At 32.5% G+C, this 10,695-nt stretch overlaps 1 protein-coding gene across 1 annotated transcript; it reads left to right on the top strand.

Moving 5' to 3' along the window:
* Window positions 1-1,872: 1,872 nt before the first annotated feature.
* LOTGIDRAFT_218745 (hypothetical protein) lies at window positions 1,873-4,748 on the top strand. The gene is made up of 5 exons (XM_009061448.1): window positions 1,873-2,231; window positions 2,993-3,147; window positions 3,559-3,622; window positions 4,107-4,173; window positions 4,574-4,748. Exons 1-5 carry the CDS (start codon window positions 2,228-2,230, stop codon window positions 4,677-4,679), a joined length of 396 nt encoding a protein of 131 aa, XP_009059696.1. The 5' UTR covers window positions 1,873-2,227; the 3' UTR covers window positions 4,680-4,748.
* The last annotated feature ends 5,947 nt before the right edge of the window (window positions 4,749-10,695 follow it).

The raw sequence follows: 10,695 nt of genomic DNA, 5'->3' as shown, positions 1-10,695 counted from the left end.
TCCTGAAAAATTAAGATAAAAAAATTAAATAAACAAAATAAAAATGTGTACAAGAAAGAAAATTCTGTTAATCAAAAAATGGCAAATTCGGAAGTTAAAGTTGTATAGTAGTGGACTCATCCAAATAAACCTTTTCTCAAGCTATGATCTTATCTTATATTTAAAATATTTCAATAATGACGTCGCCATCTTATCAATTGATGACATAATTTGCATAAATGTCTCAAAAACGAGGTGAATAAAGTCTATACCCATTTGATCTTATTCCATCTAATCACAGGTACATGTTCGTGTAAAAGTTCATGCCCCTTTTTTCAGACCTAACTTACCTTTCAACCTTAACAAAGCATTGACTTCATCGATATTCCCTGCAGCAGCATATTCTGATAATCTCGACTCCATTTGACTGACCACACTGATAGGTTCATTGGCAAGGGAAGTAACTCTGACTCCATCATTGGGCTGACTGGAACCTTCTATTTTCAACGTTAATTTTACATCCTCGCCATTCTCGCTGATATTTTCAGCTGATTCTTTCGTTCCGTCTGATGAGGACATTCTGATTGCTAGACTGAAAGATAAACAAAGGTTTAAAAACAAATTGAATAACAGGTGTCACATTAAACAGATCCTGCTCACTCTTTTCTAATCACCTGATGGTACTACTCATTTGATGAGTCCACTACTATACAACTTTTATTTCTGATTTTGTGCTAAGGGTCAAAGGGGCACAGGCTTCTATGTTGAGTACAGGGGTAGAATTTACAATTTTAAGATGCTTTGTTATTTCCTATATATAAATATATTTTCATCCTTCAAAACGAATTTTTAGTGGTTTTATTTGAAAAAAGAAAAAAATACCACTGGCCAGAAAAAAATAATGTATTCTAGGAGTCCTCTTATAAAAGTATGAACAAGCCCTGAACCTCTCACCAGCCTATTACTACAGACAGTCCAAATAAAACACACACAAAAATAGCTCAAGGAAGTCACAAACTTTAGCTGCAATCTACACTACTCAATAAATGCTTATTACTTTATACAATCAGTAAAACAACAATCTCTTAATAAACCATTTGTTCTTGTTTGCCATACAAAGCAATAACTATAAGCCTAAAGCTGTTGTCCCATAGATAAACTATTATGCACGTAGCCTATATTATTGTCACTTTGAGAGATCGAGGGGTTAAATTCTTATCTTGTGTACAGGACTCTTTATATTATGTCTAATATTTGTCTTACCATCAGCAGGTCAATTTGAGGGCAAATAGATAAAACATGACATTGCTCAATTCAATGACAACTGAATAAAAATTTGACAACATCATCCAATCAATGAATCATGCATCCAAATCAAATCTAAATAAAGAAATAACCAAAATGTTTTGTCAAGATCTAGTCTAGATTTCACAGGAATATAAAATAGCAGTCGAAATATTGGAATCAAAGGACCAGTACACCTGTTCTTTTCTATGTCCAAGATATCATGTCTTTAGGAATATGGAGCAATGATTGAATGAAGGATGAAGGCAAAACAAAATGTCAAATTTTTGACAGACAGAAACGCCCCTCCCCTTTTTTTTTTCAACTAAACCTCAACTGAACTCAGTGCCCACACACTTGCATTATCCACTTACCTTCTCTTGGACGCCGAGCAGCCACCTCTCAATAGAAATCTCACAAGCATAAATTATCGATCAGGTATTGCAATATCATTTCCATTGACTCCAAATCGTTATCGCGAAAGTTTGTAAACAATGAAAGAGTTACTTGCCCTTGATGATGATTAACGTGAGTTTTCTCCCTTTTTGCTGAGTTGCCAGATTAGTGACAATGATATTCTGGGTCTGATTGCGTCTGATTACTTTATTGCAATGAGCCGATATGGAACTATTCATTAAATAATAACGAATCGGAAAAGGTCGGAACTTTGAACTTCGAATCAGCAGGACAGAAGGTTTGCAGCCCTCTTCACAATGTCAAGCTATTACGAACTTCGTCTTATGATACCTTGACTGCAATAGCCACAGATCATTCAAGGGCAATTTTGCTTGCAATGAGCTCTATTTGATACATATTGAGTCGGAACTAAATTATTTACTACAAACATCTCTGTATCGCAGGGCTAATGGTACGGCGGTTAAGTTTTCGTATCGTTCATACTGGCAACACTGTACGTGGAGTAAAAGTCTGAAGCCGAAGTAAACAATCAACCGTAGACTTTACAATGGGTATAATATCTCTTTGTTTCTGGGCTTTAACTACCTTCAATTTCATTGGGAGTTGTAAAAGAAATGTTCAATATACGTTTGCATTTTATTTGACACGCATGAAGTCTAAATTTCAAGAGTTTTTTCACAGAGAAATCCAGTCATGTTGGCGTTGATCTTCACTGACTTCAGCCGGCATCTTACTACACTATGAATTTTCTAAAATCTCCACTCTCTGAGTTTGATTTTTCTCTAAACTGGTAGAAATTGAATAAATTTATTAAAAATTGAACTAGATGTTGTGCATTTTGAGCTAGATTAGCGATAAACGAAGGGAAATGTTTATGTGACGTGGACGTTTTTCATTGACTTATGTATCACGAGTTATGTCCCTTTAGTTGAATGGGGTTACTGAATGAATAAAATAGAATATAACTTAATGAAATATATCACCATTCTTATCATATAAGATGCCTTGAAATTCATTTCACAATTAAGCCATTAAATTATAATTTTGTCTAGGACACTACGTACTGGTGCTTTAGAAATTTGTGCATCGCCATGGTTTTTCCTAATTCTACACTGAGATGCATTGCCTATCTTCATTAGTGCAATCTAAAAGATAAATGTATGACATAAAAGTATATTTACTAAGCTATGTTTTGTTAATTGCGCTTTTAAATTCATCCATAGTTAGTTTCCTCTTGAAGAACAAAACCAGGCTGTTCTTACAAAAAAAAGTCATTTCTTTCTTTTCTTCAGTTATATATTTTTTTTTCCAGCTGTCTCTAGTACGATGTCGTTGGCCCTATCAGGGACTTTGAGTGTAGTTTTATTTGCCGGTATGCAGATGTTCAGACAACAGCTATCATCCGTGGAATATTTAACAATATTTGGTGGATTGTTGGGATCTTTTCTTTTTATATTATTATTAACTGTATCCTTTCAAAAACAATATTAATCCAAACCAAATATTTTTTTATATACTGTCTTGTTGAAGAGACATGGCCATCTAAATATTTTCTTTACCAGCTTTCTTTACGAGTCCAGAATGAAATTTTTATGCCCAGTTTATCTACAAATGAAAAAATAAATTGCTTTAATAGCTGAAAGTAACGAGCTTAAAGCATTTCTCGGTCAATGACACATACTTTCAGTGGCATTGCAGTAACCACAGATGTCTGATTGAAAATTGGAGTGGTGAAAATTGATGCTATCAGTATCCCCGATAAACATACAATATGTAGAAAAAACCTCTTTAGAATCTCTTTAATTATAAAAAACTTACTGAATTGTACAGTAAATTTTCTGTCTTATATAATTTAAACATCCTTAACTAAATATTTAGGCAGTGGGAAATTTTGAACAAGTTACTTTTGGTAAAGGTTTTCAAGCACAAATTTTTCCTGAAGGTAATGAGGTCATCGTGTTTTTTAATCCTTTTACAATTAGTATTAATTAGTCCCTGAAACTGCGACAGCTCAATAATTTAGACACTTGTCACCAAATTGGATCTGACAAAAATTGACAAGGTCTAGTATGCTTCAGGCATGAAGTTCATGAAAAATTCCATGACAGAAATTGAAAAAGCCATATGACACACTCTATATCATTGCCAGTCTTCATTAGCCCATTAATGAGTAGAAAAAGTGAGATATAAAAACCTTTTAAATTTAAGCATTGGTCGATAATGCATCTTTTTTATCATTGTTGCATTTGATTTATGCTTATCCTGTAAATATTGCCTTATTGCACACTGTATGGCATTGCCCTTATTAGTCCAAACAGGTGCAAAAAAGTGTCACGAAAAACTCTATTTCATTTCTTGTGAATCCCTGTAGAAGATCTGTACTTTATGAAACAACAGTTGAAAGTATATCTGTTTGTCTTTTTCAGTAATATTATGTTTATTAGTCGCTTTATTTGCGTCTGGTTTGGTTCACAGAGTTTGTATCACAACTTGGTACGTATCTTAGTGTTCTTTTCTTTTCATGTTTCCGATTCATTTTTCTTAGAGGTTCGGTAGCACTGTCTACGATAGAGGTGGAAACTTTATATGTCAATCACTTGTTAACGTCAAGCAAATGATGGTAGCAGGTTCTAATCTCAATCGGCATGTGAAAGTCTGGTCACCTTGAAGATATTTTCAACATCATTCCAGTCGACTCGGCTGTAGATGGGTATGGATAATCCTGGAAAAATCAATGCCAAAAGCTTTGGCTAAGGACTAAGGACCAGCTAGTAGAAAGGATCCTCTTAACCCTAATAAGTTATCCTTGTAAAATATTGTTTTTTCTTTTTTATTTATTCAAAGTTATTACCCTTGAAAAAATTATTTTCTATAATATTTTTGTTTATTTCAGTTTGATATTTTCACTGGTGGCGCTGTATTTTATAAATAGAATTTCACAAAGTAAATATGGAACTCAGACAGTAGCTCCAGTACAAGTCAGCAAGAAGAAAAAATAAACGCAGCGAAATTATAATATTTTTATCATCCTTATTATTTCATAGAAAAATAAAATATTTCAAATCAAAGTGATTGTGTTGGATTGAAGAAATTATTTCAGGAAAGGGGTTTGGAGGGAGAGGGTAAATCATGCAACCAAGGGAAAGGTTCAGAGGGGAAGGGGGGTTGAAACGTCACCTTGTGGATACCTGAACTGTCACAGAACCGGACTGGAGGTTAAATGGAGACTTGCCTCAATTTTTGAATCGGATTGGAAGAATGAAAACTATCTATATTGTTGTGCTGGGTGAATTAAGTGAAATATTGCATGGACAGAAGCATTCAGGTGTCAGGAAATAGTAGAATGCTACTAACATTCGACTACTAGCACATCATCTGCTGGCGATTTTTTGTGTGCATCTGGTCAATCATGGTCGGTACGAAGTACTCTCCTAAAGAAACGCTGGCCAAGGTCATAATTAGAGACTATGGATTTTATTATGGACATAAATCAGTTTTAAAGCCAGTGTATTGTACTACTATCAAACATGGGGTTGTGTGCAAGTCATGAATGGGCTACGGGCAAGGTTGGGGCATAAACAAAAAAGAAGTCCCTTACAATTAATAATTAGGGGGCTTGGTTCAAACAAGAATGTTATTTATCCTTCTTTTCTACATTTCAATGTTGAATTGAACGGGGGAATAAACGACCAAAAAATCTGTAAAAACATCTAAATCTTATTTTTATTTACATACATACAATAATATTGTGGACTGATATATACACATAATAATACATAGTAATACATAATAAATAGTAATACATAATGATAATGTACATTATGATACATTGTAAGACATAATGACAATAGGAGGTGATGTGATACATTGATTTCAACCAGCTGAACATTGCCCAAAATTGTTTACAAAAGAGCGATTATATTTGTCACATGTCAAAAATGACCTCATTCTGAGATGCATTTTTTCCACGGTCAAGAATGAAAGAAAAAGAAATGTGTCTAGGGAGACAGCACCAAATGAGCTATGTTGCATCTCAACTCTCAAATTGAAGAGATTTTGAAATAAGATGGTATTTTAAGTGAAATACTTGTAGTCATCCACTGTAGAATTGCCATGACAATGGTAGATGATTTAAACTACCGGTAACTTGATATTTTCGAAAATTTCATGCTAATTTTAACGCTTTGAGATCTTTCCTACCACAATTTTGAAGATTTTGTTCAAAACAGTTTAATATTATTCATCTTCACATAGTCAAAGTTTTACTCTACTTCAATACCTTGACTCAGGGAAGATGCTGACTGGTTGAGTCAAGGGCACATCACTCTTTCTTACCATGAAAATATACACTGATTATGACAACATAAGTCAATGACAAAATAAAAAATTGTGATTTTTGAATGAATGAAAGAAAGTTAAATCATCTTCACGAGGCCAAAGATTCACTTATAAAGGGACATGAAAATACTTTGACCCTTGGATTGTTGAAGATGATGGAGTTTAGAGTAGATATGGCAGTATTGTATTGTCTGGTTAAAAATTGTCCAGTCAATGTCAAGGAATTCTTAACTGTTATGATCTGGATCAAGCTACTAGCGTTCTGATTGGTCCTGGATCAAGCTACTAGAGTTCTGATTGGTCCTGGATCAAGCTACTAGCGTTCTGATTGGTCCTGGATCAAGCTACTAGCATTCTGATTGGTCCTGGATCAAGCTACTAGCATTCTGATTGGTCCTGGATCAAGCTACTAATGTTCTGATTGGTCCTGGATCAAGCTACTAGCGTTCTGATTAGTCCTGGATCAAGCTACTAGCGTTCTGATTGGTCCTGGATCAAGCTACTAATGTTCTGATTGGTCCTGGATCAAGCTACTAATGTTCTGATTGGTCCTGGATCAAGCTACTAGCGTTCTGATTGGTCCTGGATCAAGCTACTAATGTTCTGATTGGTCCTGGATCCAGTTACTAGAGATCTGATTGGTCCAGCATTCAACAAGTCTCTTGCTTAAACTACTGGGATTAATTCTCCCCAACGACAGGTGCCCTATCATTTAAGTATACATAAGGCATATTTCTTAACAATTTGATTCCTTAAAAAATCAAAGCACTGTAGCAAGAAGCCTAGTCAACAATTGATAGTAAAACTAAATGATAAAAACTATTTTAAAGAGAAGAGATTGTAAAGAGGTTTCTAAGATATTTATGTTTATCAGGACATAAGTTTGCATCATTCCAATTTTTAATCAGACGTCAGTGATTGCTGCAATTACATTAAAAGTAAGTGTTTTATGACGTCACTAATCGCAAATGGCCTTAGAGATAAAGCCATTGGCGATTAGTGACGTCATAAAACACTAACTTTTGATGGAATTGCAACAACCACAGATGTATGACTAAAAATTGGATTAGTGCAAATTGACTCTATCAGTGTCCCTGATATACATAATATTTTACTTAATATTTACTCTTAACAATCTCTTTAACATCACAATATGACATGTATGAGGTGATGTGGTTGATGATGATGATGATGATGATGATGATGAAAAGGTGAGATGATGATTTTGATGAAGAATGATCATTAGAAATGATGATGAATGAATGATGAACAACTGAAATGATGATGATTATGATAAAGAATGAATGAAGGATGAAGAACAATTTAATGAAACGATGAAGAATGATGAACAACTAAATTATGATTATAATAATGATGATGATGATGAATACAGCACAATATACCTGATAATGATGACAAATTAGATTATGATGAAAATTAATAATGATTATGACAATGTTTAAGGTGAAGGACAAATGAAGAAGAAGAAATGAGAAAGCATGCATGGAAAGGCAGGATTAGAGAAAAATAATCATGATTGATTTGTGCAATTTGAAAATCTTAATTTTTAAATTCACTAAACCAAGTATTGACAATACAACCATTAGAGATCACAAATTAGTACTGATACCTTGAATGTAACTACCGTGATACAAGAAAGGTGGCTATAGCAGTCAAGGTATAAGTATGCAGTTTGTAATAGCTTGACATTATGAATATATAAACCAAGAGCTTATACTATAACATAGAATTTAAAAAAAAAAAACGAGAAGGGTAAACATTCTTAGACTTGATTCTAGAAAATTCAACAATGATAAACTTCAGTTATCAAGAAATACAATAATCTGATTGGGCGAACAAACCTAAATTTAAATTTCATATGACTTGAATCCTACAAATATCTAAATACCTAAATATAAAAATTCCCTATAAATTATTTCCACCTTCCGTACAATATGGTAAGAAAATTCTGATGCCAGAGTTTTTCAGAGTCTGTCTGGTGTTTGCTTTCATCACCGAACACTCTTAGAATATACATTGTAGAACTAATAACCTGACCTATCAAATTGTTTCTTGTTGAACGATGATCAAATACCAGATCCAGAATAAATGAGTATCAAACGATATCACAAATTAAAACACAAAGATTGTAAACTTCTTAAAATATAAAATATATACGAAAAAAATATCCTAAAATACCTTATTTAGTTTAATAATATTTCCCCTGGGATAACTTAATGATTGTATTTTTGAGCAAAGTTATTAATGCATATCCAGGTCTGATTCAAAATATAAACACAAGCAGCCATTTTATAATAAAGGGATTGTAAAGAGGTTTTCTAAATTTTGTATCAGTGACAATGATAGCATTGGAATTAAGAATTTAAGGTTGTAACATTGCAGTTAAGCAATGATACGAAAGCACAGGCATGTAGGCGTAACCTCTAGTGATAGAGTATTGTTTGTGAAGTTAGTGTGAATAATTCTGTATAGAATATTTGGAATGAAAATCTATAATCTTGAGAATCTGAAATATATAAGAAGAATACTGGTTCTTACAGGAACATTAATAACCATGGAAACTATAATAAACATTTTTTACTGGTAGGGCCATTCCAATTTTCAATGAGACATTGTTTGTTCTAGCAGTTTTCAGAAAACCTCTTTATAATCCCTTTAAGATAGTTTAAGCGGCAATTAACACAGTGTAAGTTTAGTCTGTATTATTTTTATTACTGTTCATTCTACCTTGAAATTCTATCGTGGACTGTTCGTATTTATGTTTCGATTCGTACCAAGGTTAATACCTTTGCTCAAAAGTATATTTTTATTTTGTTTTGAATCTTCCCAGAATAAGCACAACCATCTATATCTGACTAATGTGGTTCTAAAATATCACTAAATTCATAAATCAAGATTCTTACAGAACTAGGTAAAATCTGAAAAAATAAAATTAAAAAATACACAGAACAAAAGTGACAAAATCAGTATATCTATATAAAAAGCCATTCCGATTTCTTCATTTTTCAAAATGGTTTTATATCATTAAAAAATCTTTAACCTGAAGACCAAGAAAAATCAAGCTTTTTCTGTTGATTATGTCTAATAACCATGGGAAAAATCAATACAAAGTTGCAAAAACATATTAAAAAAACCAAATAGACAAAATTTTGCCTCCAATTATTGAAATGAATAGCTTAATTACAAAAAACCTTAAACATGATTGGTCAAATAAAATCTTAATCTAACTGCTACTATTACCAGGGTTGTTGATGAAGATGTATTTGCCAGTCATGTCTGAATAATGTGGAATAATCATACATTTTACTACCTTTACAAAGTCACAAGGACTGGTCAAAAACATTTCATATGATCAAGAAAACTATCCATTAGTGTGATGATTTTAAAAAAGGTTCAATGAGTAATTTCAAAAATAATTAAAAATATTTTCAAGGAGACAGTCTGGCAAATATATCTTGATCAACATCCATTAATTGAACTTTTATACAATGTAACGGTAGTAATTTTAACTCACAATATCTTCAAACATCAAAGCACTATTTCAGCATCTTATAACAGTTTTTAAACTTTATAACAAATAATACATCATTAAAACTTAAACAAATTTCTCTAGAATTTTAAGATACACTTAAAAGGAAGACAAAAAATTACCGTATATTTCCAAATGAATGCAGATTACAGACCACAACCAAATTTCACAAACCATTTTATGATTGAATTTGGTCCAAAATGGGATAATTAAAGGTGCCCTCACACTATAGTGATTACTAGTTGTGTATAGTTGCGAATAATGAAAGTGGTCATGAGTTCAGAACACACTCACAACATAAGAGTTGCGTTTGAAACTTATGGCTGCTAGTCATAATCGTAACCATACACAACTGGTGGTAGTTATGGTGTGAACACCACTTAATCATTCATTCAGACGTTTATCTTCAGATCATTTGTGATGCAGAGCCCTGATTTCAACATATTATGTATAACAAAAATAACCTTAAATACCAAACCCATTTTATAACTTTAACTTAATGAGATGGAGAGAAATTTCAAAGTTTATTTATTTCTATGTTGTTATCTTGTGTGAGTAAGTATGAATAAATGAGACTGATTTAAAGAATGAAAGAGAAATCACTGCAATACATAACAGTATATAGTACTACTTGAGCAAATCATTTAAGACGTTTAATGAAATAGAGTCTACAGTGGACCATATATAAATGGAATTCCCAAGTTTCGTATTAAAAAGGTTTCTTGAAAAGTGGGCTGTCATTTATAGATTTAAACATGATTTTGCATTTCAATTGAAAAAGTACAAAATTGGAAAACAAAATCTCTTGATAAAAGATGAAAGAAAATTAAAAATTTGTAGGAATATACAGTCATATACGGGCCACTGTAAGAAAGGGCTAATTCCACAACAAAAAAATGATTTGGCCGAAATCTTTGGACCCAAGGACATGCCTGTGATACAGCTCAAAACTTGAATAAAGAAATTTAATTGAAAATATTGTTCCTACAGCATCACAAAGTTTATTTCAATGAATCTTCTTCCATGAATAGTAGACATAACAAGTTGTCATTTGATCTTGTTTACGTTTTTAAATTTATCTAAAATTTTGATTTTATGGATTGTGTGTGCTGATAAAGTTATTTTTT

This window comes from Lottia gigantea (assembly GCF_000327385.1).
Source record: "Lottia gigantea unplaced genomic scaffold LOTGIsca_48, whole genome shotgun sequence".
Classification (NCBI taxonomy): domain Eukaryota; kingdom Metazoa; phylum Mollusca; class Gastropoda; family Lottiidae; genus Lottia; species Lottia gigantea.
Note: the sequence above shows the minus strand (reverse complement) of the source record. Positions and strands in the feature narration are given on the sequence as shown.

What these genes read in the sequence shown, in the direction of transcription:
- LOTGIDRAFT_218745 (XM_009061448.1), top strand. An exon ending in AGCACAAATTTTTCCTGAAG is followed by an intron (nt 3,623 to 4,106) that starts GTAATGAGGTCA and finishes TGTCTTTTTCAG; the next exon opens with TAATATTATGTTTATTAGTC. An exon ending in AGAGTTTGTATCACAACTTG is followed by an intron (nt 4,174 to 4,573) that starts GTACGTATCTTA and finishes TGTTTATTTCAG; the next exon opens with TTTGATATTTTCACTGGTGG.